The sequence below is a fragment of the Anas platyrhynchos genome, chromosome 21 (genome assembly GCF_047663525.1).
Source record: "Anas platyrhynchos isolate ZD024472 breed Pekin duck chromosome 21, IASCAAS_PekinDuck_T2T, whole genome shotgun sequence".
Classification (NCBI taxonomy): domain Eukaryota; kingdom Metazoa; phylum Chordata; class Aves; order Anseriformes; family Anatidae; genus Anas; species Anas platyrhynchos.
The window spans coordinates 9,972,667-10,000,019 of record NC_092607.1 but is presented as its reverse complement, the minus strand read 5'-3'; the positions used below and the strand labels follow the sequence as shown (position 1 = coordinate 10,000,019).

Here is a 27,353-nt window from a genome sequence, read left to right as displayed (position 1 = left end):
AGGCAAGTGCTGAGCCCCACAGCACAGGTTCTCTGCAGGTGTCTCCTCCAGGAGCAGACAGGCACCCAGCTACAGGCTGTTTCAGCAATCCCTTGTGCTTTCCCCTCCCTTCAGCTGCAGTTAGAGTTGCTGAGGCCCTGGCACCCAGAAGTAGGGCATCTCTGGATGCATCAAAAATGTTGGATTGGCACCTGTACAAAGCAGGATCACCCTGCCTTCCGAGGCCTTGTGTGCTCCCTGCCCGTGAGGGACTCCTTGCGTTCAGGGTTCGTTGTCGTGTGATAGCGATGGTTTCCTGGGACAGGTGAAAAAAGATACCACTGAGAAGAAGAAAAGTGGTCTTCGAGACTTGGTTCTGATGTGGTTGGATCCAATCGTGCTGAAATGTAGTGCACAGCGGTGCTGGGGTGCGTGTCCTCCCTGAGTGCCCCCAGAAAAGGCAGCAGGGGAGCAGCAGCAGCCTGGGGCAGGTGGAGGGGGCAAGGGTGAGGCTAGTTCCACCCTGATGCTCCCTGATGTCCCCAGGTGTAGAGATCCCAGCGCTGGCAGGGGCAGGCTCTGCTCCACCAGGACAGCTGGAGTGTGAACCTGGGCTGAAGCTTGTGTCCCCGAGAGGGGGGGGTGGATATGAGTGAGGGTTTGACCATAGCCTCGGGCTTCAGCAAGGATGCATGCACCTTCGGTGAGGCTTGGGCTCTGTGGCAGCATCTCCTGTGTTGTTCTGGGGCCCTCTATGTGCCAGTACTTGGGGGTTGCTGTGAAATACTTCTAGGTGCCAGTACTGCACTTATCTACAGAAGTGAGATGCAACCTCTGCCAGAGCAGAATGCGGCAGCCTTTGCACAGAAACAGCAGCAACGAGGTGTGCACGCTGTACTTAATGCACGCCTTCCTCTCTTCTGCCTTCCAGAGGCCCTCGGGGTGCCAGGGCTGTGCTGAGGTGCTGACAGCCAGCTGGTCTCACCTGAGGTTTCTCTCTGCACATCGGCAGCTGAGGTTCAGCATCCGATGCATGCAGTCTTGCCCGTATGTGGCTGGTGCTCTCCGTGAGGAAGTCAGGATCCCATGAGGATGATTGCACGAAGACTGGCACATCTGCAGAGCTTGCATCATGCCCAAGTGGAAAGTCCCTTGGTGCCCATGGGGTTGCTGAGGTTGGGTTATCTGCCACCCCTGCCTACGTAAGGTCACTTCTCCACCTTCCCCTCCTTGGTTCTCACTCTTGCTGGACTGGGGGTTGGATGGAGTCTCCTCAGCTTCAGGTGACAACAGTGTCGTCTTGATCTTGGATTCATTAATTCTTCCCTCCTTACTGTGAGGCTTGTGCATTCCTTTCAGGTGAGCTGGGTCTTTTCATTGCAGGGGAGCAAAGAAAAATGGCAGGTACCTTGAACAGTGCCAAAAGGAAAACCTCCTGACTGCTCTGGGCTCCTCTGAGGTTGTGAGCTTTGCCTGCAGCCATCAGGTGCAGAAGGCTGTCTCTGTTCCACATTGTCATTGCACTTCTTTCCCATCTCCGTGTTTGTCCTTTCTTGTGACACGAAGGCTGTGGTGAGAATGTCCTTCCCAGCTGCTCCTGTTCTCTGGAGAAGGCATGTTAGGGGAAAAAACAAACAAACAAACCAACCTCCAAAGCTCCAGAAGTTCTCTGCTTTCCTGGAGGTATCCAGCTGTTTTCACTGAACATTCCCAGGAGTCCTAAGGCTCTGGGGGGCTGCCAAGAGCTGTGGGACCAGAGCTGTGGCCAGAGCTAGCCTTGAGCCACCTGCAGCAGAGAGTTCAGAACATACCACAGGGTAGTTGGCTGTTTCCCTGGCATGGGCTATGCTCATCCCAACAAAGTTTGAGGAGTAGCTGTTTTAGAGATAAATCTGGAGATTTCGTTTTTTCCTTACTGGTTATGAGGTACTGCTGTGGATCAACACATTGTTCCAGGCTTCAGAAGACTTAACCTAATGCTCTTTAATGTACAACAACATTTCTCTAGAGCCTTACCTCAGAGCAGGATCCTGACCAGGCTCATCATCTTTGTCTGGGGAAGGTCTCCTCCAAAGGACTCTGTCTTACAGACAGAGAAAAGGGAAGAAAAAGCTGAAGAGATCTGTACCTGTGCTCGTGCCCTGTCTATCGGTGCATTTGCTGCAGAAAGGGTCGATCAGTGAGGCTGCGTTGCAGGACCAGAAGAGCTGTACCCTCAGGGAAATAAGCAGTCCTCTGGCTGAATCAACCATGAGCATTCCTAGCGTTCAGAAAAGACTGGAAACTGACCTGGGCATCCTGGTAGTACACATTTAGCTCATGGTAGTGGTGCTTCCTGGGTCAAACTCACCCACGAAAGACACAGATGTGCCTGGGAGTCACTGAGTACCTCTGCTGTGGCTTCTGTGGACAAACAAGAAACAAAACCACGTGAGGAGATGTGGAGAAAGTGGCCTGCAGAACAGACAGTTTTGGGGAACGCGGGTACACTGAGAATTAATATCAGGAGGCTTGTGCAAGGGGTGCTGTGGGAAGCTGGCAGAGGATGGCTCTACTGAAGGTCTAGGCTCCTGGGTGCTCACAGCCAGTTTTCATGGTGCAGGCTTGCTCCGTAGCCTCCTGCTGCAGTGCAACAGCCACTTGCTCTCACCAGAGCGTGGCAGGGAAAGGAGCCAGCACTAGGCATGTTGACTGCCCAGGTGGTGCTAGCACCACAGCCTGGGATGCTGAGTGCCAGCAGCCGTAGACCTTTCTTTGGCACCTGGTAAAGAAGGCAGGAACTAGGGGGTGGCATCTTTTTTGTTGAGGGCTCTCACCAATTTTTAAACTAACAGTTTGAACTGAAAGAGGGTAGATTTAGATTAGATAAAGGAAGACTTCTTTTACTCTGAGGGTGGTGAGGCACAGATTGCCCAGAGGATCTGTGGATGTCCCATCCTTGGAGGTGTTCAAGGCCAGGCTGGATGGGGTGGGGGCAGCCTGGGCTGGTGGGAGGTATCCCTATCTATGGCAGGGGTTTGGAATTGGGCGTTCTTTAAGGTCCCTTTCAACCCAAACCATTCTGCAATTCTGTGATTTCTGATTCCCCTCCTTGTGGAGGTCTTTCCATTATCAATTGTTTTTCCTCCTTTCTCTCTCTCCTCTAATCTCATTTTCCCTTCTCTCTCTGTGCTTCCTTCTGTCCTCTGTTTCTCTTTATCCGGTCTCAATTAGGTTTCCGTTCTGGGTGTAACCACTCCCAACATTCACCCTGGCCCCTCTGTGTAGGGTACTGACAGTCCAGCTCTACTTTGCATTACTTTGTTTTCCTCGTTTGAGTAGGGAGAGTGCAGCCAGCCCCAGCTCCCTGCGGCTGACGTGCAGGAAGGTGCTGCAGCAGGTCAGTTTCTCTCACCCTGCAAAAGCAACGCTGGCTCTGTCCTACTGGCCAGTGTCCTGGACATCCCATGGTGTGGGCAGAGCTAGCCCAGAGAGGCCATGGGAGCCCCGTGGTGAGCTCTACAGGACCTGCAGCCCTGCCCTTCGTGTGTATGCAGTATGTACCTGGCTGAGGAGGCTGCTGGGCTTCCTCATCAGTACAAATGCCCATTGCTGTTTTCCTGCTTGCTGCGTTCTCATGGGTTATTTTCGGCCTTCAGTTCCAGAAGTGGAAAAATTTTCTCCGTGTTTTGTCCTTGGAGCTTGTGAGGTCTTCAGGGGTCTTGCGGGACAAACACATGAATGTACCAAGTGTATGTACTAAAAGTAATCTAGCATCCACCCCTGCACAGCAGCATGTAGCTTCACTGTGTGCTATATCAAATACTCACTGTGTCTTTGCTGCAGGATGCTGCAGCCTTCGCTTGGTCCTTGCTGCAGTCCCTGCAGCTATCTCAGCCGCTGAGCCTGTTTTTTAATTTTACAGTTAACTGTTTACAGGTTACTTTTCTGAACTGCATGGTTTCAGCATTGCTAGAAACCTCTGCTAAATAATTGGTTTTGATGATATTTCCCAGGAGATCTGGAAAGGAAGGATGGACCTTGGAGTGAATCCAAGTGGCAGCGTCTGGTAGGAAGGGGAAAGGGCCTTGCTGATGCCTAAGGTGGCTTCTCTTCTTGCTCATGCTACTTCTTGCTCAGTCCAACTTGGTATTAGGGCATGTGGATGAAACTGAGAGTAAAGCTAGACAAAACAACCACTGCTTACAACAAAATCTCACCCTTAGCTCTCATAGAAACTGTTAGGGCCACCTAAAAACAGGAGTGAAATGGAGAGTCCCAGTTTGGTTTAATCTGCTGTATTCCCCTGCCTCGTGGGGAGCTCTGTTAATGTGCCTGCTGAGAGCATTGCTCCCACTTCTTTATTTCCAAAAAAGTGATAGATTTTGCAGGTATGTTGGTAGGCCGTTGCCCATAACAGAAGGTGGTCCAAGGCCCTGGAGAGTATAGAAGGGCTCAGCCACTTTCACAGCATCAGCCCCCTTATTTTAAGTACCTTCTCTCCATCAATGCCATCAGTTGTCAGGCTCTTCATATATACCCTGCCTCAACTCTTGCATGAACAGTAATATTAATTTAGTCAAGCCCATCTAAGGCACATCAGCTTTCTGTTATTCATGAAAGCAATCATCAGCTGTTAGGTAAAGTATGTTTGATGCTAACTCTTCTTGCTCCAATTGCAATGCAGGGCTCGGAGCATTGGGTATTTATAGAGAGAGAAACTTCTAGGCTGGAAGAGGTAGCTCTAAAGAAAGCTCTGGGAGTCAAGAAAGAAGAAGCACGTGCAGGTACTTCAGAGGTGGAAATGAGTGTGAGCATGTCGAAAGTGGAGATGGCAGTAGGGAAAGCCAAGGAAATGGCAGGCCAGGAAGAGACAACAGATGCAGATCTGGAGACCTGGAAGAGAGCAAAAATGATTGCTAGTCCTGAAGATTTTGAATCTGTCTGGGAGGATGAGATCTATGAGAAAGAAACCAGGGAGGAGCCCAGCATGGAGGCAAAGTGCTTGCCACCTGAGAGAGCAGAGGAGCCCAAAGAGAGAGGCGAGGGGGTAACTGCAAGTGAACCAGGTCTGTCCAGGCCAAGCCAGAAGCCTGAAGAGAAGCAAAGGACCAAGACTTCAGGGCCAGATCTGCCCCAGGGAGAAAGCAAGATGATCCCTGAGGAGTATGTTTCTGCAGCCTCCAGGAAACAGGATTCCAGAGTGCTAACTGCAACCACAGAGTTCATTAAAATTAAAGTGAAGTCTAGTGATGACAACACAGAGACTTCTGCTACACAGAGGATCATCTACTTAGGAGACCTAGAGGGAGATGAGAAGGACAACAAAACACATCTGCTTTCAGAGGCAGGAGGACAGCTTGACTTGGTGGAGAGGCCAGAAACCACAGTGAATGGGCCAGGAGAGGGATCAGAGCCCATAGCACCCATGGAAGAAAGGTCCCAGTCCACTTCCTCAATGTATGAGCAGCAGAGAGCAGTATCAGAAAAACCTGCTGTAGTGCCAGAGCAGCCTGAGACAGGCTGTGATGAGACAAGCCCTGCAGGACGTCCTCCCTTGGAGCAGGAGCACTGTTTGTCAGTGAAACAAGAAGTAACAGCAAGTCTTAGGGGCTATGAAACACAGGAGAAAGATGAAACCACATTGTGTTCCCAGGAGGTGGGCCTAGATGAAAAGGATCTGCAAAGCCCAGAAGGAGGATTGAAGCTGTGTGCCCTGGAAGGGGAAGGCAGTAGGGCTGAGGACCCTAAACAGAGCCCAGCTGCAGGAGAGCAGTGGGGCACAGACATCTCTGTGACAGAGTGGAGGCTCTCAGAAAGAACCATACCTAATGGGAATGAGGAGGAAAGCTCCAGAGTGGTTCTGCAGATGGAAGAGATAGAGACTAAATCATCCTCTTCAGCTGTGCCTCAGCAGGGCTGCCCTCATACCTCTGCAGGGCTGGAGGAAGATGAACCCAGCACTCCCACCCCTGGGCCTTTTCCCCAGCAACCAGGCCCTGTCCCTGCAGAGCCAGCCCAGGACGCAGAATCCAAAGGCCAAGACCTGTCCCGGGGCACCAGCCTTGTGAGAGGTGTGGGCACACTGGAGGATGTGAACCCCTCAAAAGAGGTGACGTGCAGGGAGGCAAGTTCTGCAGTAGGTAAAGGGACTCTCAAGGACATGAGCCCTGTGACAGAGTATGAAACACCCAGGGATGTGAGTCCTGAACCTGAAGAAAAACCACAAGACGTGGGCTTTGCTACAAGGAAAATACACCAAGATGCAAGTCCTGTTGCAGGAGGACTACACCAAAACATAGACAGTGCAGCAGAGCCAGTCCTGGTCAGAGATCCGGCCACAGGGGAGGATGTCCGAGACTCAAACCTTGTCACTACAAAAGAAGTCCAGAGAATCACAGAAAAGCCACTCCAGGAAGAAAAGCCTGTGATAAAAGAGCTCTCCCAAACAACAGGGCCCAGATCAGGAAAGCTGATGGGAGATGAAGTCTGTGGAGTGCAAGAATTATCCCATGACAAAAGCCTTTACATGAAACAGCAGCCTCCCAAGGCAGAAGAACCAGAACAAAAGACTGAGACCATTATAAGACACCTGCCCCAAAAGGGTCCTGAGTCTGGAGGGCCACTCCACACTGCACATACCAAAGCACAAGAACCGCCCTGGGACTTGGAGTTCAATGTGGGACAAGCTCTGCAAGGCAGGAGCTCTGTGGTAGGAGACCCTGCTAGGGACAGTGACCTTGCTCTGGGGCAGCCAGTGCAGCCTCCCAAAGAAGAAGCTGATGTCCTGCACTCCCACTCCACTGTAACGGGAACACGTGAAGAAAGCACGATGTTCCAGCTTTCAACCTTCAGTGAAGAGCTGCAAGTGAGCAGTGGGATACAGAAAAGAGAGTCTGGGCCATCGATGTGTACTGGTGGTAGGACAGAAACTGTGTCCCAGGAGCACAGAGGTGTCACCAAGGTCCCACTCCTGGGCAGCTGGCAGGACAGTGAGAGTTACAAGAAGACCTCAGTGGCCTCTAAGATTAAGATGTTTGAGCAAAGTGAAGCTGAGCGAAGGGCAGCCCAGGAGGAAGAAGAGCATTTGCCTGAAACTGAGACGCCACCAAAAGCAAAGGGGAAGATGAATCTGACACAAGACGTGCCTTTGAGCACAGGCCTCATCTCACCTCTGTCGCTGACAGGTACTCCGGTGGAACTGGCATCCAGTGTGGGCTCATTTGCCCTCAAGGGGCAAGGGGCTAGTTCAGGAAACTCCTCTCAGCCCCTGTCTCTGAAGGAAGATGTGTCTGTTGATCTGGAGCATGGAGAAGACAGTGCTGACCTGGCTTCCCCTGACTCCGGCTGTGAACTCACACTGGCAGAAGCCGTGGTAACTCTTCCAATGAACTGTCCGGATGGAAAGTTCATGCGCATGTTGTGTGGCTCTTTATTTACCATGTCCAGTGGCACCTCACACATCCATTGACTGAGAACAGTCGCTTTGCATCCCCTGTCCTTTTATGTATGTGTGTGCGGTCAGGCTTATTTGCTGAATGCAGACCTGCTGGCCAGTTGGTTCATTGGCTTTTTGTTTTGTGATACGTCCCCCCCGTCCCCCCGCCTGACATTTTGGCAACCTGGAGAACGCCACTTGCTAAACCTGAAAATGGGCACCCAAGCCTCATGTCCAGGAGCAAGAAAGGGAGATGGGGGGTTGGATTCAGGAGGTGTGGCTCTGCCACAGGTGTACATACACCGATCAGCAACATGTCCACGCTTCCAGCTTCACCCCTGCATTTCTTACGTTGATAACCCTTCTTGCTTAGCGCACCAGCCTCACCCATCCTCCCCTGTCTTCGGCAAGCTGGTGGCTGGATGATGAAATAGCTTTCTTCACTCTTGTAAGCATTAGATCAGCTCCTATAGAGTTAATTTCCTTAAAACTAACCATTTTCTCTAATCCAGAGCAAATCTCAGGAACCAAGTGGGGAAGAAAAGGATTTATCTGACCCGTCTGTAAAATCCAGCATGAAAGAAGAGAATTTAAAGACTGCTGTTCCAGTGGTCTTACAGGTCTCACTGCTGTTTTACTAACTGCTTTTTGCCATAGTATGATAGCTCACCTTAAGCAGCTGAGGACTGTATGCTTCCAGCTCCTCTCCCCCTGGTAGAGCTGTTGTGAATGTATTTATACACACACACACACAAACACATATGCGGCTGTGTTCCTCTTGCATTTGTTTGACACCCTGTTTCTCATACCTCTCAACCTCCCAGCAGTGCAAACAAAAAGTGCCTTTGCCAGCAGAGCCTGGCACATTGCAGGGGATGGCTCTGGCAACAAATGCTTGGACCAGAGTCCAGGAGGTGGGCTTCCCGTGGCATTAGTGGGATGATTTCTAAGGGAGAAATGCCTAGAGCAAGATGCAAAATAAAGCAAACGCATGGGTCTAGATTTCCCATCACTTCATGACAAAATATGGCAAGAAGAGATGTACCCTCTGATGGCAGAGTTGAGAGGTATGTCTGTGTTTGGGGAGCAGCTAGTGGAGGGAGGTGGTCCCTGGGCTCTGATCGTGCTGTCAATTACACTGACCCAACACATGATCTGATGCCTTAAGAGTCACCCCTGGTTGCGCGAGGCCTTTGGAGGGGGGCTGGTGGGCAGCTGTGGTGTGTCTAGCCCTCCTCCCTCGGGGGCGATGTCCCCCAGTCCCACATGGATGCTCCACTTGGGCTGAGCTCAGTGCAGCTGGCACGCTCCTCTGCTTCTCCTTCACCGTACCTTGCTGATGGGGCCCTTTTCTTTAAAACTCTTCTTTTTTCCCTTTTGTCTTTTTTTTTTTTTTTTTTTCATTCCCAGTTTTACCGGTGTATGATAGCATTGGCGTTTGAGCTGTTTCTGAATGTCTCTTGACAGAGCTGTTGTTTTGCATACATCTGCTTTCACCAGGTGCACTGATGTGCCTCTAAGCTGGCCAAGCTTTTCTGTGTGACTGACCCTTTTTTCCAGCGATTAATTACCAGTAGGCTTTTGGCAAAGTCAGATTAAATAACCCTTCTCCCGCCACCCCTGCAAAGTTGCTGCTGTCAGAAAGGTTTCAGTTTCCATGCTTGAGTTGTGTTGAACTCTACTCTGTGATGTTCGCTGCAGCCTTTTCTCCTCCTCCTCCTCCCCCCTCTCCTCCGTCAGCGCAGCCCGCGTTGCCGTGCCATGCCGTGCTCACTGTCTCCATCTCTCTCCATCATTGTGTCTCATTCAGAGAGCGGGCTTGAGGGAGGGCACCGAGGAGAAAGCTAAGCCACCTCGGCACAGGGCTCCTGAGAGTGACACTGGCGATGAGGAGCAGGACCAGGAGAAGGACGCGGTGTTTCTGAAGGACAGCCACCTGGCCATCGAGCGCAAGTGCTCCAGCATCACGGTCAGTTCAACCTCCAGCCTGGAAGCAGAGGTGGACTTCACAGTGATTGGTGACTTCCACGGAACAGCCTTTGAGGACATCTCCCGGAGCCTGCCCGAGCTGGACAAGGACAAGAGTGAGATGGAAGATGAAGCCCTGGTTTCCTTCCAGCACACTGACAAAGTAGTTCCTGGACTGGAAGAGGATATCAAAGACAGGGAGAAAGTCTCCCAGCCCAGCACAGATGTCTCCCAGCCAGAGGTACACAGGGAAGCCGTTCCACCAAGATTGCTTCGGTGCTGTCATCTCTCCATGTTCTCTGTCCTGGTGCTTGGTATTGCCTTCCTGGTGTGCAGTCCCACATCAATTTGGAAGAGCATGCTAGCTTTCAGACTGCCTGGGTTCCTGTCTGGTGTAAATATTTAACCCTGATGCATGCTCTTGTGTGTCTTGCATGGTTCTTTCTGTTTGGGCAGGGGCATGGCTCTGTCGCATGTTTTGTGCATCTGCTATCCAGAAGAAGTCATCACTGTCTCTTAATACACTGTGTCTGGCTGCCTACCCTGTCCCTCACACCACTACAGCATGTCAGCAGCTGGAAGGGCATGTTTTGCTAACTGATGGCTGTCTCTGTATTTTGCATGAAGTCAGTGCCCAGTTTGTACAGCGAAGAGAAATGTGCTGCCAACTATCCTGTCTGCTCATGCCTGGGCAGGAGAGGTTTGCAGAGTAGCCTGTGAGAGCAGCTCTGAAGGTTGTGGAGGGCCAGCCATACGCTGGGAGTGCTTACAGCAGGGCTAAGAAAGCTGCATGTGGCACATGTGTGTCTGAGGGGAAGCTGAGTGTATGCTGCTGAGAGAGGACAGTAGAGCCAGCCCCACCTTGGATGAAATATAGCATGATCTCTGCACGGGACCAGAGCATCTTCTGCTTGGGCCAGTCAGCGCTGGCCACAGCTCCCCAGCCCCAGCCAGGTGAATTCCCCAATTGCTCTCTGGAGCTGCTCGCAGCATGAGTCCAGTCCTGGAGCCAGGAAGAAGCTACAGAAGAAAGCAAGTTGCCTCTGAGACAGCCCTTGTTTGGAGCATCATGTGCTGCTGGGCTGTGGGCTTGGATTATCAACTCCAGCTCTCAGCAGGGGCAGTTGTCTCAGAAATGCTGGGCACATGCTGGAAACCCAAGTTTCCCCAAGTTAGCCTCTGTCTGGCAGCCGTGTCACTGCAGCTGTCAGGAACTGAAGCAGATCATAGAAATGCCAAAGGTCACGAGAGAAATAGAATTGGTGGGTGAAGACCAATTTGCCCTGCCCTGTGGTGTCTGTAAATCTGTCAAAAAAATCCCTGGCAACCTTGGGATGGAGCATCGGGTCTGATTTGAGGTATGTCAGTCCTGTAGGGCTCTTTGCATGGTAGCTATTAGCCCAGTGTAGCAGCTGGGCTCTGCTCTTGGTCTGGTGAGGGCCAGCATGACACGTGCAGGTTGTCACACACAGTGGCACTTGCAGAAGATTACAGTGGGGCTCTGATCAGGCACACTGGTGCAGGAGGAGCACTGAAGTGTCCTCCAGGCAGGGCTGCCTTGGTGCGCCCAGGGAAGCAGGTTTTGTGGGAGCAGTGGCTGACTTCCCATGTTTCTTCTGCAGTCACGAGCCCTGAAAACGGATGCTGTGACTTTTGGCCTGGGGTTGGGCACAAAGAATCCTGAAGATGCCTCTGCTCCTCACCAGATCAGCACCCCAGAAGCAGCCCAGGTGACATGGCTGGGTCTGTCCTCTTGCGGACCTGCTCTCAGGTGGCTCTGCAGAGCCTCAGTCCAGCAAAAACTGGCCCCAGACACCAGTGCTGCGAGGGCCAGTAGCTAAGCTAAGACCGTTGGGGTTCTCTGCTTTCTCTTGCCTTGCTGTACTCCCCAGAACATCAATTCAAAGCCTGTCCAAAGTTACTCTGCATTTACTTTTCCATGCAGGCACCCTTGAACCCTTCCCCTACACGTGCTTCCCTTGCCCAGCCTGCCATGCTGCAGTGCTGGATGTGGCGATGTCTGCAGAGGGGTCACCGTGTGCTCCGCACTGTGCTGCTGGGCCCACAGGCATTGTTTCCCTGGCAGCAGGGAAGTAAAGCTCCATCTCTGTAGACGTAGCCCCTTCACAGGCACCTCCAGGCTCACGAGGCTGCCTTTGCCTTTGGCAGGTGGAAGGAAGCGCCCTTGGCCACAAAGACACGACAGCTGCTGCTCAGGCAGTCACCGCAGAGACTGTGCCAACAACCTCAGTAAGCGGGGCTGGCCCTCACGGTGCTGGGGTTGCGGACGTCCTGTGCCATCCCCCTGTTTTGGGGAGGGAGGCTGGAACAGGCTGTGCTGCTGGGGTGGGGAGAGGAAGACCTCGCCTCGACAGCAAAGGCTCTGGGGCGAGCTGCCCTGCTCCAAAGCTGCCCTCTGGAGCTCGCCGCGCTGGCCTGCGCGTTGTGCCCGAGCTCACCTGCCCGTGTGCTCTTCTTTCAGGATAACACCACCAAGCCTGGGAAAGGGGCTGGCCCCGTGACAGAACTTCGCTCTGTGTCACCGGTGAGTGGGGTACGGGAGGGAGGGAGGGAAGGAGAGGGGTAGGCAGTCCCTCGGGGCTGTGCTGGCCATCCCGCTGGCCTCCTGCCTTTGCAGCGCAGTGACCGTGGCTGATCCCGTGGTACTGGGCGAGAGCAGAAGGGTGCGTGGGTACTGGGGGGCAAGAAGGCTGGGGAACCATGCCTGTGGTGTTTCTCCTGTGGTGCATGTACTCCCTGAGCATCAGCTGAAGGAGGATAATTCCCCAAAATAAAGTAGCCAAGTTCCTGGTGAAGTCTCAAGTGGGCTGAGATATCTTTAGCGCTGAGGGTGCTGCCAGACTACCCGGGGTCATGCTTAATGACTCCTAACTCCCTGGAGGTGACAGCTGTCAACAACCCTGCCCAGCAGCAGCCCTTCGTGTATAAAGCATCTTCCTGCTTGATTATTCCTTTGAAATGGAATCAAGCGTGGCCAAATGCCATGTGCCACCCTATGCTGGTCACCCAGTGAGCCTGGAGCCCAGGGAGGCAGTGCTTGGCTCAGGCTTTCCAGATGATTCCATGAAAAGCAGAACAAAGTGCTGCGTTTAGGGACAGAGGAAGCCTGGGAGCCCTGCATTTACAGTGGCTCTAAGGCACTGGTGGGCGAGAGTGAGATGCTGCGATCAAATCATCTCCTTGCTGCAGAGACTTTTTTGTTGGTCTAGGCTTGGGGTAGCTGCACCGCATGAAAACACACATCCAGTCAGAAGCACAGCATGTCATCTTTTCCCTTGCCGTGCTCTCCCCTCAGCAGGGCAGACACGCTCACCTCAGCAACATTGTCCCAGTGGGCAGGTCCCAGACCTTTGGAAGCGCCAAGGGAGCCAGTCCTAAATAAAGGCTCCCCCGTGGCAGCCCCTGCTGACACTGCTGCTCTGTCCTGCAGATCACCGGCAGCTCCGCTGGGAAGGAAGTGCTCACCAGCATATTCAGTGCCACTGCAGAAACGCTCTCCACTTCCACCACTACCCACGTTACCAAGGTAAGAGCATCTCCAAAAGGGGCAGCCAAGAGGGGGCTGATGAAAGCCAATGGAGTTTGAGGAAGGTGGAGTTATGCTGGTTTTGGTACAGAAGAATCATAGAATCATTCAGGTTGTAAAATACCTAAGACTTCGGAAACTTCATCACTGCCTACTTGAAAAAATAGTAACAGGTAATAGTCTGAAGGCTGAAACAGGGCAGAAAGTTTTCTCTTCACGTCCCTAATCCAGGCCCCAGGGAGGCAACAGAAGTGGGTCTGGTCTGCATATTGGGCCTTCTGTTCCCTTCAGAAGGGAGTCTCCCATGACAATGACCTGTCTCTAAGAAGATGCTTTTCCCCTCCTTACAACCTAAAAAAGTGGCTGCTGGCCTGTGGGAGATCATCATCTGGCCCTTTGCTGCACTCCAAGAGCCCCTGGCCCAGTTCAGCCCTGCTGTGCTACCCATTCAGTGCAGCTAGGCATGACTCCAGGGGGTTTCAGACAAGGATAAACTGTGTTAGACTGACTTTGGGTGTTCAGCACCCCCATGGACTGTGCCCTAGTGCCATGCCCACCTCTGTGCCTTGGTATATTGGGAGTGAAGGGAGTCACTGGATCAAGAAGGAAAAGCAAAGCTTGACATTGCTGAATTATTGGTCCTCAATGCAGCAGTGGGGATGGAAGAGACTGCATTAGGCTGCCACCAGTGTGTGTGCAAATCCTTGTCCTTGTAACTGGTGTGTGTTAATCCAGGCATACCTCGAGTTAGATCCCTTGTCCAGAAAATCCATAGCACAGCTGCCAGGTACCTCACATCAGTGCCAGAGCACCTCACCTCGTCTCATCTATGGGAACCATGTTCATGTTGGTATATTGGATTTATTAGAGATTGGCTTAGGCAAGGGAGAAAGATGTTAGAAAATTAAGGAGGTATAGCTGCATCAGAGGACCTCACCCATAGCCAGTTCATTCCCAAAGTAAGTACACATAAATGAAAGTAGAAACCCAGCAAGATTGGTGCTCCACTACCTGCCTGCCACTGGCCCTTTTCCTTTGCTATTACTCCTATCCTCCCTGTGATTAGCTCTGTCATGCTAGCTCCAACCATGCACTGAGTCAAGCTTAGGGGGAGATGCATGAAACAACCAGGGAGTTCCTAAGATGATGCTGGCCTTGTCCCTCCTCTGGTGGGCAGTTACACCTGCCAGGAACTGGTTTGTTGGGTGCTCTCCAACTCCCCTCCTTCACATGCAGAGGCAGCATGATGACTCTTGGCTTCTGAATCTTACTGTCTGTCCTGTGACCAAGTGGCTGCAGACAAGGCCTTGTGTTAGTCTTTTTTCCCCAGAAGCCTGTAGGCTGCAAGGTGTGGGGCTGAGGCAGGGCACCGGTCCTGGGGGGCTGCAAGTGAGTGCTGTGTCTTCTTCTTGTGCAGACTGTGAAAGGAGGATTTTCAGAGACCAGGATAGAGAAACGCATCATTATCACAGGAGATGAAGATGTGGACCAGGACCAGGTAGGAGCAGAATACCCTGGCTTTGCCCAGCTGTGGCTGCCCCTGGCTATGTCGCTCAGTGCTTCTGGTTCTGGCTTGTACATGTTTGGTCCTTCACTCGGAAAACAGAGCCCTGAGGCCCCAAACCTACCAGAACTACACAGACCATAGAAGGGGGCAGTTGTGTACCTCCAGGAGGTACAGTGGTACTCACGGGAATCCCCAGCTCCATCTCAGAAGGAGTAACATCAGTCATTACCCACTTGGCCCGCAAAAGGACAGGATCGTTTGTTTTATACTGAGCAAGAGTTCCCAGCCCAGCTCCCATCAGCACCTGTTGCAGAAGTGAAGCAGCAGTACAGATTACGTTTCCAGTTGCCTTTTCTCTGTTGCAATACCCTGCAGTGAGACAAGTTCTCCCTTTTTTGCAGTCTTACTATGGGTTGACTCCCTCCAGGTGACTTTGTTTTGCATCTGCCTCCTTGACATAGGAACGAAAAGTGAAAAATTTCTTACTGACATAAATCCCTCAGGCTGCAGGGTCATTTCCCTCTGTGCTAATCCTTTGGGATTTGTTGCTTAAAAAATGAAATTGAAGTTCTAAAGTACTTTAAAGTGATCTTCAGCAGGCTCTAAAATTAATTTTAGATTTTTTAGAATTATAATAAATTTAGTAAAAACACTATTTTAGTTTTTTTCTAGGGTATTTCTGCAGAGAATCGCTGCTCTTCCTTTGCTTGGGTTTCTAAAGGGAGCCTGGGACATTGTGCATCTCTACAGAAAAGACAGCAAATGAAGGGCAGTGCACAAGGCCTCCCAGTGCTGTACAAACACCTGGTCGGTGATAGGTTCCAGCCTTTTCTGCCAGGCCCTTATGTGTAGCTTCAGCTTTGAATCTCTGCATCTGTGTCTGCCTGGAATCCCATTCAGCTCCAGCTGCTTTTCATCTGCTGGTTGAGAGCAATGCTAGTACCAGACTTGATGGAAATGTTAATGAATACTTTCATCATTCTGATTTTAGGCACTGGCTTTAGCAATCAAAGAGGCAAAACTACAGCATCCTGACATGCTGGTAACCAAAGCTGTGGTATACAGAGAAACAGAACCTTCTCCGGAGGAAAGAGACAAGAAACCTCAGGTAGGTGGAGAAGTTATCAGGTACAGCTTATACCTGCTGTGTAAGAGATGTATGTAATAAAGTGTCTCTGCATATCCCTTACACCATATCATGTGGAATAATGCAGTAGAGTCCTTTGCAGAGGTTCTTCACTGATGCTTGCTTAGGTCTCCATGCGATTGCATAGGCAGAGCACGCATTCCCACAGTGCATGGGCTTTGCTCACCTTCCTGCTCAAACAGCCCAGGCACATTTCCACAGCTAGTCATGGTTGGTATTTGGGACTGACCCCACCAGCTGCAGGTGCTGGTAGAAATTGCTGCTGCTTTGTGACACAGGAGTGGCAGCTCTCAGCCAGCAGTTCCAGTATGATGGTGATTGCAGGCATGGCCACATGGCTGTGGTTATAAAGCCAGTGCCACATCACCAGAAGCAGTGTATATGTCACCTTGCTCTCCTGCTCAGCAGGGGGGTCAGAACCATTTGCATGTAAAGAGGAAGGACCTGCTCATCTCCCTGGGGCAGAGAGTGAGAGAGGTGATACCGATATGGATAGCCTGAAAAACTTGGCAACAGGTTTTGTAGTCGTTCCCAAGTATCAGATCAGTATTGGCAAAAGAGGTTTTTATAATCCCATCCCTGTTCCCCAGGTTGTCCTTTTAGAACCATGCAGGTGCAGGCAGCAGCACACAAGGTTTGCATCTCCCTGCAGGTACCTCAAAGCAGATACAGCTCCGCACACATTTTTCTCCAGGGCAAAATTGGCTTGAGGAGTCCTGCTCTACCCTTACCCCCTTATTCTGACCCCTTTGCTCCCCGATCAGATTGCTACAGCTATTTTGTAGCCATCTGTACAGCAAGGCCATGGCACCTCTCAACAAACTTCTGTAATAGAGCAGCTAAGGGGCAGAGGAGCATGTTGAAAAAGGGAAGGGGAACTTTTGAAGGCAGCTTCACTACCGAAAAATGTTTGAGGAGCTCAGTTGCGAGCTAGACAATACATTTCAAGAAGCCTCTTGGAAATGGGATTTCATGTTTCTTTATTATATGAAGATTTTCAGTTTGGAAGGTCAGAAAATCTGTCTACTCTTACTTCCTTTAACACAGCACAAATAAGCCTAGACATTTTTGCATCTCTTAGGGAGCCACTCAATTATAATTTAATGGCCTAAAGTAATCAGTGATCCACTGATATCTCCCCCATACACCAACACCAGCTGAGGGAGAACTAAGAGGTCCTTCTAATGACCGACATCCTGGTAAAGAAGTGAAAACAGTGTCCCTAAATGTTTGCAAATTTACTGTCCATTGCCCTCATACAAACAGGAAACCTGTTATAGTTGAATAAGTCAGAAAAGGAACACCCCATGACCAATCATTTTCATCTGCCTTGTACAGGAATCTTGACCAACATGTTCTTGGAAGTCAACATCTGTATTCAAACCTGGAGAACAGTGAAGAAGGAGCCTTCATGCTGGATTTGTCAGCAAGACATAGACATCCTGGCTGCAATGTTTATGGCAAGAGACAAAATTTTTAAAAAAGGAATAGCAAATATATTATATATATATATATACATACACACACACACACACATATATATATATATATAAAAACAGGAAACAAAATGCATCCTTGCACTGCTGCTATATGCTGGAAATGAATAGCAAACAACACCAACAACAAACAAAACCACCCTCTTTGCAGATAAATTGAAGAATTTACTGGATTGGTGATAAAATAAGATTATAAAAACATAATAATAACAATAATACAATAAGCCACCATCCTGCATGTTACATTAAAGGATACACAATCATGAGTTCATTTGTTGCACATTAAATGGAAAGGAAAACTGCTTTGCAACAAAGCAAGAAATAAGCAAACTGAAATAAAACAAACACAAGCAGAAGCAAAACCATTCCCCACCTCTGGAAAGAAGAGAGAAAAACATTGAGTTTATTACTTTAGAGTTATTTTCCGATTTGGAAGTTTGATTTCACCCTTCTCCTCATTCCATGCTGGTTCTTTTGCATCTTTTGGGGTTCTGTTAACTCTTCCCCTTCTCTGTGCACTTGTCCAACCTCTTGTTCTCTGAAGGTATTTAAGAATTGATTTCATTTCAAACAAAACAAATTATATGTATATGGTTTCTCATTTATAAAAATGCAGCCTGTAGGGGTTTCATATGGATGTGCATTTAAGTTATGTATATTATTATATATAACAAGGGGGGAGGGGGGGAACAATACTGAAATAATTCAACAGCACTGGTAAACATGATGACATTTTTAAATTATTACTTATTTGATTGACTGTGGTTGGTGTATTTTGAGACTCTTAGATCACATTGGGACTCTTAGTCCTGCAAGAAGAGAACAGGGAAGGTGTCAGCCCCTGCTGTTTGGAGGGAGGAAGGGGAGAGAGAGAGGTGGGAGAAGTCCTGCTGACTGATCCACATGACAGAGGAGGGCTGGGTTTCCTGTTGCAGTATGTGGTGTTTGGAAAAGGTTGCTCAGTGGTGAGTTGGCAGGGCAAGGAAGGAGGTTCAGGCTGCTCCTGCAGCCCTAGATCCTCTCCCTGGCTCCCACCCAAAGGCATCAGCATCAGCTGGGATCAAGGTTGCAGCTGCAGGACCATGTTCATCACTTCTCTTCAGCTCATTGAGCTGTGAAGACTTTTGGGTTGTTTTGGATTGATTTGCATTGTTTCTGGACCCCAGAAATGCAATTACTTAAGATTTGTAGTAGGAAGGGTTGGAGGCAGAATAGTTGTTTCTGCCCTGCTTTCCTTCCGCCCCGGCTGCGATAGTTAGTGATGGTGATGGCAGAGCAATGGCAGTCCTTCCCTGTCCTTGCCTCCAGGTGCTGCCCAAGGGCAGGCAGTAGAGAGACCACGTTGTCTCCATCACTGCAGTGTCCCAAATGTACAAGGCTGGATGACAGAGCCTGGTTCTTCTATGTAAGGAGGCATGTGTCTAGGAGATACCAGTGAAGCTGCCTGCCCCACAACTCACGATGACTCTGCCTTTAGAGACAGACCTTCTCTATGGCTGCCTTTGGAAGGGGATTATGGGCCAAGCCCAGGGTCTTGTACACTGTGAACCAGGCAGTTAGAGTAGACTTGGAACAAAAATCAGAAAGGAAAGGAAATTAACACATTTCCATTTTGGGATTATCTCTGTCTCCTGCGTAAACAGAAGGGCCCACAATTCTGCACCATTTTGCCTTTAGTCTCCCATCCTTCACATAGACTGTCCAGAAACAGGTGCATTTAACCGGTTTCTGCAATGGATCTGAGGATGACGGTGAGCAGGGAGAGCCTGAACCATTAGGATGTTGTGGGCAGACCTGCCTTACCAAATCTCCTGTCTTGGTCTCTGGAAGCCTTGGATCATCAGCTGCTTGCTATAGTGTCCTCATGAAGTCTGTTCTCCTTCTGGTGTATAGGTTTCCCCCGCAAGCATTGAAGACTTGAGCACAGGCTACTTGGACAGTGGACAGAGCTGATGGCTGATGCCAGTGCAGTCATGTTCCTGAAGAAGTTGATTATGGGGTCTCCCTCAGCTTCTGTCTGAGTGTGTTCATCTGCTTGTGAACTGCTGCTTTTAGAGACCGGACCCCAAAACAGAAAGAATTAAGCCAGTTGCAGAGAGGCTAATTTTCTCTCTTTCCTTTTTATATTCATCCAAGCCAGCTGTCAATAGCAGTCACACTTTCAGAGGGACACATCGGGTGACAGAGGACCAGTTCTCAGTGCCTGCACAGGGCATCTAGCCCTTCTTGCCTATTAGCAATGACCTGCACACCGTGCTGGTTGTTCTTCAGCACACTGTAGTTTGTACTCAGAGCAGACCATGTGGCTTTGCTACCCTTACAACCAACCACAGGCCACTCTGAAGATAGATACCTGCATTTTTCATCATGTGTACCATTATAAACATGAAGGTTACTCTTTAAATTAGGGGCCTTACACAGTTAGAATTGATGTGAGTTTGGACTCAGACTAGTTATGTGTGGAGTGAATGGATCCAGTTCCCTGGCTTCCGCAACTTGTTTAATGGGGGGTGACAATGTTCAAAAAAAAAAAAGAAGAAAAAAAAAAAGAAAAAAGAAAAGGAAAAAGGAAAAAAAAAAAGAAAAAAGGAAAAAAGTTCACTGCTTGTTCACCTGGTGAGGTGTGGGTTTCTGCTGCTCAGCAACAACTGATGCCCCTGCAGGCTTGGCTCTTGCAGCCTGCCCCTCATGTTGCTGCCGTTCTGGATAGCTGATTACCATTTGTTTTCTTCCAGGGGCCTTTCTGTTGAAAGGAATGAGAGACATGAGTGCCTGTTTTTACCTGATCCCATAAATCCATTCCAAACCTGGCCTGCAATTGCATGAGTAATATTAACAGTAACAATAACAATAAATATTTATTTTTATTTGAAAAGCACCTTACCAACCAGCTGCAGTGCTCTGTTGTTCCTTCACTAACTCCCCTTTTCTCTTCCCTTGTTCTTCTTCTCCCCCCTTCGGTCATACTCCTTTTCAGTGCTCGGTGGTGTATGCGTGTGTGCTCACTGTTCTTGTATTCAATAAAAGTGAAATAAATGTGTTTGATGCTAAACCAGCTTGTGGCCTCATTGGACTCTTTCCCACCCAGAGAATGGACAAACTGGGGGGTGGGGGGCATGTCCAACCAGGTTTTCTGCACATTAAAACACTGGCCTCTCCCTTGTATATAGCAAAGACGCCAGTTTGGGTATTGCTGTCTGATGGGGAGGTGAAAGAAAGTCAGTTCTTTATGGCTTATCCCTCAGCTCTGCTGTGTGGCGTGTTTGTATGATGCAGTTAGGAAGGCTGTAGTGGCTGTGAAGATGTTCAAAACACGGGGAGGAGGGGGCTGCGCTTGTCTTTGAGGAGCTTCCCCTGCCCTGGGAGGTGATGCTGCTGTCCGGGTGTCTGTCCCGGGCTTTCGGTCTGTCTGTCCCACCACGGGGCTCTGGGTGTGCAGCTAGGGGCTGACTGCCAGCCTCGGGGGCTGGATAAGCGACAGTCCTTCCTGGGGGGGAGGAGGGACGCGATTTTGGGTCGAAACGAGGCAACTGCTGGCCTTGGAGCGGGAGGCAGCTCTCTAGGAGCAATAAGGGGGGGGGAGGGGGCACAGGAGAAGGGCGCCGGCTGCCAGGCGGGGAGACCTGCGGCAGCGTGGGACTGTGGGCAGGGAGAGGAACCCTGCAGGCACCCTGCGAGGTGCGGGGAGCCCTCGGGAGCCTTTGTGGCCCCAGCGGGCCCGGAACGGCGGTGCTGAGGCGTGGGGCTGCCCGGGCGCTTTCGGGGAAGGAGCGAGCGGGGCGGAGCGGGGCAGGGCCGCCTCTCTCTGCGGGGCCGCTCGGCGGTGGCGGTCGCAGCGAGCCCAGCCCAGCCCAGCCCAGCCGAGCCATGGCGGGGCCGCAGCTGGACCCCGAGCTGGCCAAGCGCCTCTTCTTCGAGGGCGCCACCGTGGTGGTGCTGGGCGTGCCCGAGGGCACCGAGTTCGGCATCGACTACAACAGCTGGGCCGTGGGGCCCCGCTTCCGCGGCGTCAAGATGATTCCCCCCGGCGTCCATTTCCTTCACTACAGCGCGGCCAGGGGAGCCGGCAGCCGGGAGACGGGGCCGCGGGCGGGCTTCTTCCTCAGCCTGCAGCGCCGCGAGGTGCGGGTGCTGCGCTGGGACCGCAGCAGCGAGGCGGTAGACCTGGCGGCCCCAGCTCCCGGGGAGGCTGAGGCCTTCAGGGAGAGCCTGCAGGAGATGGACAAGTTCCTCGGGCCCTACCCGTACGAGAGCTTGAAGAAGTGGATTTCCCTCAGCAGCTTCATCAGCGAGCCGGTGGTGAGGAAGCTGCAGCCGGAGAGCGGGCAGATCAGCGCCTTCTCCGAGGTGCTCCCGGTTGCGTCAGGGAAGCGCAGCGAGGACCGTGCAGGGCAGCAGCTGCCCCCGTACGATGCGGGGTGCAGGAGCTACGCCGAGGGCATGGCACGGCTCCCCGAGATGAAGCCGAGGGCTGGCACTGAGATCCGATTCACAGAGCTGCCAAAGCAGATGTACCCCGACGGGGCTACTCCGGAGGAGATAACCAGGCACAGCATGGACCTGAGCTACGCGCTAGAAAAAGTGATCAACCAGCGATACGCCAGCCAGCCTCAGGATTTGCTCGGTGAGTACAGAGTATCCCACTTGGGTGCTTAGGAAAAATGAAGTCGTTTCACAGTAAAAATGAGAGCCCCAGTGCGAAGCCTTTGGACCTTGTCCACATGTGGCCTTTTAAATGCGTGACTGCACGGGACGGAGGAAGTTTTTGGGGCTGCAGTCTGCAGGGCCTGTATTATTGGTGGTACCAGGGTGCGAGTGCTCACGTTCCTAGTGTCTGTTGCTTCTCTTGCTCCTGGGTGCTGCACTAATGCATTTTGAGCCTGGATTGCCTCACATTAAGTCAAAAGCATCCACTGCAGCTGGCTGTGGTTGGGGGGCACTGCAGATCCCCCCTGGCCAGCAGGCACAGCATGCTGCTGCTGGCGTGCAGGTACCAGCCTGGCAATTTGGCTATGAAGTGATTTGAGGACAGAGCCAGCCGGGTCCTGGGAGCATTGAACAGGGCTGAACATTGCAGTTCTCAGATTCTTCTCCCCTTCCTGGTGGTGTGCTGGTATCGGTTCACCAACAGGCACCAGCAGGGAAGCACATGGAGATCCTGTACTGGAGCTGCGCCTCCTGGTCACAGTGCTGTAATTACTTGCTAGCCTTCTCTGACAGCTTGTGATACAAATAAATATCAAATCTGTGGCAGTCCTGGGGGGTGTGTTCAGTGGCAGCATGGACAAAGGACATGAGCCAGAGCGTCAGGATTGCTGAGCTTTGGAGTAAGCCTTTGTTTTTCCCTTCATCCGTCTTTTCTATATTAATGTTATATAGTTCATTCTTTATCAAAATTGCTGTAGACAATTCTAGAATATACAAAGAGCTGATTACATCGTCATATGTTAAGTTTCCCAGAGCCCTGGGAAATGGTGACACCATTTTTCTGGCAGATGCTAAGCATCCAGTGAGGACATGTCCTGGCTCTTAATTCAATGATGGAAAAACATCCATTAATCCAATGCTCACCTCTTCCAGTGTTCCAGCACCCTTCTGCTCAAAGGCATTTGCATTCCTGTATGGCTTTAGAAACCCAGGTACAGGAGGAACAAATGCTTGCAGAGTACCAGCTGTGTCTGTTTTTATAATGGTGTATCCTGAGTGGTTTTAAGAAGATGGACGACACTGAAGTCCTAAGGTAGCTCTGTACTTTGATTTCCAGCACAGTCACTCTCCAAAGATGATCATTAGAGTTACAATGAGCTCTGCCCAGTTATGCTAAAGCTGAAGAACAGAGCATTAGGAAATAGTATTTGGAGTATCAATTGCTGTTAGCAGAATCACTTGGAAGGCAGAATTTTGTTTATATGCAAAAGTTAAACCCAGCAGCTATGCAGTCATTTACAGAGATTTTAAGAGGACGTGTACTTTGGATATTCTTTAACTTATGTAGCTTTTATTTTGTTTTGTTCAATATGTGCAGCTGAGTTGCAGTTTGCTTTTATCTGCTTCCTGATCGGGAATGTATATGATGCATTTGAACACTGGAAAAGACTCTTAAATATTCTGTGCCGTTCTGAAGTTGCTGTTGGAAAGTATCAAGACCTTTACACCAATCTCATCTTTGTGCTGTATCACCAGCTCAATGAAATCCCATCGGATTTTTTTGTGGACATTGTCTCCCAGGATAACTTTTTAACCAGCACTTTACAGGTACGTCTGTGACTATCCCTTGAAAAATGGGAGTGGGAGGAGAGGACTTACAGAAATGCCACTTGCTTGTCATCCCCAAGCTTGATCTGATGATGAGTTTAATGATGAGTTTAATTGATCTTCTGCCTAAAAGAGTTTAATGTATTATCAGTTTGAGTTAGTCTACATGTACAGAGGCCAGCAAAGTGAGGCAGTGAGATAAAAGACAAATGAAGATAGCTACAACAGAGAATGGGGACTGTGTCTGTTTTGTTGTTTTCCTTGCAAATAATGCTGGAAGTAGTCTGGTACATTAGCACAGTTTTAGAGTTCTGGAGCAGCTCATCTAATGTGACTGGATTGTACCAGCATACTTTTTTCTAAAAATGATTCATGCTTTTAGCTGCATTAAGCTGAACAGCTGTGAGAGAGGCTGAGCAAGTGCAAGATGATGTCTGTTGATATTTTTTAATGTATTTATTTTTTATATTTTCTTCCCCCAAATACCTTTAATTTTTTTTAAAAAAAAAAGGGAAAAGAAGTGTAGCATAAAATACTGATGATGATAATTTTTGGTCAGCTTGAATGGTATGATTAGCATGCAGAAGAGTTGAAGTTAAAACTTACTGAGTTTAGGGCATTGATAGTATTTAAGAGGCCTTGCCATTCCTGCTCGTTTTATACAAAGGTCAAGGTTTTCTAAAATCAAATTCTTACTCATAGGAAATCAATGGTTAGTCCAAAATGTAGAAATGCTCTGCTTATACTGAGGTGGGCCTGAGCAAATCTATAAACCAGCAGCAGTAAAGCCACTTACTTCCACTCACTTTAACCATGCGAACAGATCAGCAAATAGACAGAAATTTTATATCTAAGGAAAACTTAGATTAAAAAAAAAGCCATAACCAAATACACTGGTAAAACTCAGCAATAGAAATTTAATCCCAGCAGGAACCAGTAGTAAGTTATGTTAGAGATGCTTGTGGCAAATTGGTATTGCATTCTCCTTTCTTAGGGAATGGTTTCTTTTCTCTAGTTGTAACTCCAAGATCCTGCTGTACGTTTTGGAGAGGGGAGGGGGGCTGAAGCAGTGCTAGGGAGTTGTGTTACCCAGTCACTTCATGTGCACAGTCAGCAGGGTTAACAGTCTTACCTGGATGTGGACAGGTGGATGGAAGTGCCAAATGGGAGAGGCTGGGAGTTGATATCTGTGTGTTCAGCTTCGAGTGCAGCAATTTTATCTTTGGAGTTTGATCTAAAGCAGGAAGAGTGCAGCATAACCTCCATTGAGTATGCAACCTTGACAATGTTTAAAGAAAGAAAGATTGATGAAATAAGTTATGAAATTTAATGTGCAATTCATTGAGGAGAAGTGGGAGGTATAATCTTTTAATTTTTTTTGTCATAGCGGTCTTTCTGTGTAAGGGAGCTGTGTTACCAGGAGTTAGTTTTACACTACAACGATCAGGGAATGGGCAAATGATCATAAGCAAAGCAACAAACTTTGCTGTTCATTGTCAGTGTTTTATGCAGCTGTCAGTGGGTCTCTTCCAAGTAAGAATATGTTTTTTACCCCAAGCAGTTTTTCCTTCAATTCCATTGTGCAATGAAATTTTTCTTTGACTTCTGAATTATAAATTTCTTCCTATGGAAATGAATTCTGGACCACAAATTTGGTATAGGATCAGGTGTGGGCTGATGAGAAATGGGATTTCAGGATAAATGACCTGTTTAATCGTACACAGGTACTTTAACTCTTAAAATGCCAACAGAAGGCTGTGAATTTATGAAAAGTTTACAGATTTGTGCATTTGAATGGTGGGGAGGAGCCAGCCTCAATGGTTATTCCAGATTTCAGTGCCCTGTGCTGAAATGAATAGCTGTGCTCGGAATAACTGGACTTTTTCAAGAGAGCTCCCATTCCTTTCTTACCTTCAAGACGTTTTATTGCATTTCCTCTATGTTTCCTAAGGTGTTGATTATACAATATTACAAAAATATGCTGGGAGATCTCATGATCCATCCAACCGTGAAAAAAAAATGGTATAATTACCTGTTGGCCTTGTTGATTCATGCTGTAAAATTGGATATGTGGCAGATAAAAATTCACAGTCTCTTTTTTTTCCCTCCTGCTCTGCCAGAGGGTTTTTCTTGCTCACACTTATGTATTGCAGAATTCTGAAATATGCTTATTTAATAATATATATACTTCTGCCTGAAACAAAGTTACCACCTTAGTGCAAATATTTCTAAGGCTAACTCAGTGGAATACAAGCAGAACGTCCGTCTGTCTTGGCTGTGGGATGAGAGGCAAAGTGCAGGCTTTGCACTTAGGTTGCCCCCAAGATGTTTTCCAGGATGTCTGATCCTTTCCCAGTGGACCTAACTTTAAACATTACGTGGTACACACTGTTGGTGATGCACAGTTTGTGCCACAGCTGAGTTCTTACTGACATTTGCTCTGTTCTTTTAGGTGTTTTTTTCCTACACATGCAATGCTGCCGTTGAAAGGACCCTAAGGAATAAGGCTGAAAAATTCAAGGCTCACCTAACGAAGAAATTCAAGTGGGACTTTGAGGCAGAGCCTGATGACTGTGCTCCTGTAGTGGTAGAACTTCCTGAGGGTGTGCAGGTGGACTAAGCAAATCACCCACTTAAAAACAGCTTTTTAAAGAACTTTGTCTCTACACCCTCTTTAACTTTTCCAGCTTCCTAAAGTCTGTTTCTGCACCTAATTCCTCTTTGTGCTGTAGAAACAAATGTAGAAAACATGGAAGGAGGAAGGATTTGTCATCTCATGAGAAGATCAGAGTTACTGGAGCTGTTTGAATACAGTCGTATGGATGCTTTGGACACTTCGTTTCTGTTTTCTAGCTCTTCTGCAGCAACTTCTCATTCTATACTGAACCAACTACTAGACCCTTGGTCTCTTCTGTCCTCCTGGACTGGAGGTTGCACCCAATTCAGACAGAAACTGCATTTAACGCTTGGAGCCTTTACTGATCGTGTTTGCTGTCTCAGGAGTGAGGATTGTAAGCCCACAGCAGGTCATCACAGCTTTTTGCAACCTGAGCCCAAACTGTGAATGGAGAACCTCTGCTTTTCTAGGCTTGAATTACAGGAATATAACCAGAACTGTTTCAAAACTGTTGGAGACTTATGCTGCTTACTGTGATTTATTCCCATGTTGTGCTGGAGGACTCAAAGCCACAGCAGAATTCAGGCCTATTTTATACCACTTTTATACTGCTAATACTGAGATTTTATACCGCTAATACTGCGATAGCTTTTCTTCTAATTCTGTTGAAGCTTTTGTATTTACTACAGATTCTCTGTTTAGCATGATGTAAACGAATGTTAAAAGTTTGATAATCAGAAATATAGTGACTGGACAATAGTCACATAGGTTTTAACAGAGGAGAGACAGTTTAAGATAAAAGGTCAGACTTTCACATGAACTGGACACTTCCACTTTGTTGTAAACAGAAATCTCAAGTGCTTTCACAGGTGATGGTCTTTTCTGTCTCCCCATCCCCCCAAGGTAGGCTGTAAGAAAATTCTGTGGGGCTCATTCAGAGCTGCACAAGGATTTAGTCCTGTAACTTGCTTGTTACTTTCTTAGCTGTTAGACTCCTTCAGGTATTTGTATGCATGTCTAACAAAATAACATGCTTGTTAGTCTGTAAAGTTTAAAATAAATCTTACTCTCTTGGCTTTGCCTACAGAAAACATCTGTACAAATTTTTTATGAATTATTTAGCCCAAGCTTTTGGTATTATGACACTGCTGTGTCCCTCACTTTGGGATGTCCAGTGTCACAATGGTATCTGTGGTATCAAAGGACAACTCATAGTACATGGCATGATGCAGAGATGTTCTAGGAAGGAGGTATGTGGTGATGTGATATAATCAGGAACTTACCACAGGAATCAGCTGTCACAAGCCTTCATTACCATTTCCTCACTTTCCCTACGGGATTCAAACTCCATTACTCTGTTGTCTTGATTTGTCCATTTTAAATACTCAGTATTGGCCAAATGCTCCTAGGGGAGGTTACT

At 49.0% G+C, this 27,353-nt stretch overlaps 2 protein-coding genes across 17 annotated transcripts in view; both read left to right on the top strand.

Annotated features, from left to right (window-relative positions):
- The window catches only part of EPB41L1 (erythrocyte membrane protein band 4.1 like 1), a 69,666-nt gene extending 49,550 nt beyond the window's left edge, over positions 1-20,116 (top strand). For 5 of the 16 annotated variants that reach the window (XM_038166188.2, XM_027472834.3, XM_027472835.3 and 2 more), the window contains 10 exons: positions 4,646-7,333; positions 7,909-8,016; positions 9,207-9,605; positions 10,987-11,094; positions 11,534-11,614; positions 11,847-11,909; positions 12,816-12,911; positions 14,329-14,409; positions 15,410-15,526; positions 16,904-20,116. In XM_038166188.2, the coding sequence (XP_038022116.2) occupies positions 4,646-7,333; positions 7,909-8,016; positions 9,207-9,605; positions 10,987-11,094; positions 11,534-11,614; positions 11,847-11,909; positions 12,816-12,911; positions 14,329-14,409; positions 15,410-15,526; positions 16,904-16,912 (3,750 nt within the window). In that variant the 3' untranslated portion in view covers positions 16,913-20,116. The remainder of the gene's footprint in view (positions 1-4,645; positions 7,334-7,908; positions 8,017-9,206; positions 9,606-10,986; positions 11,095-11,533; positions 11,615-11,846; positions 11,910-12,815; positions 12,912-14,328; positions 14,410-15,409; positions 15,527-16,903) is intronic. The other 11 variants (XM_027472843.3, XM_027472842.3, XM_027472841.3 and 8 more) reach the window with 8 other exon arrangements.
- Positions 20,117-20,705: 589 nt separating this feature from the next.
- On the top strand, positions 20,706-27,024 carry AAR2 (AAR2 splicing factor). The gene is made up of 3 exons (XM_027472844.3): positions 20,706-21,685; positions 23,087-23,316; positions 25,769-27,024. Exons 1-3 carry the CDS (start codon positions 20,929-20,931, stop codon positions 25,934-25,936), a joined length of 1,155 nt encoding a protein of 384 aa, XP_027328645.3. The 5' UTR covers positions 20,706-20,928; the 3' UTR covers positions 25,937-27,024.
- Positions 27,025-27,353: the final 329 nt, after the last annotated feature.

What these genes read in the sequence shown, in the direction of transcription:
- AAR2 (XM_027472844.3), top strand. Translation starts at nt 20,929, where the DNA reads ATGGCGGGGCCGCAGCTGGACCCCGAGCTGGCCAAGCGCCTCTTCTTC. An exon ending in CCAGCCTCAGGATTTGCTCG is followed by an intron (nt 21,686 to 23,086) that starts GTGAGTACAGAG and finishes CAATATGTGCAG; the next exon opens with CTGAGTTGCAGTTTGCTTTT. An exon ending in TTTTAACCAGCACTTTACAG is followed by an intron (nt 23,317 to 25,768) that starts GTACGTCTGTGA and finishes CTGTTCTTTTAG; the next exon opens with GTGTTTTTTTCCTACACATG.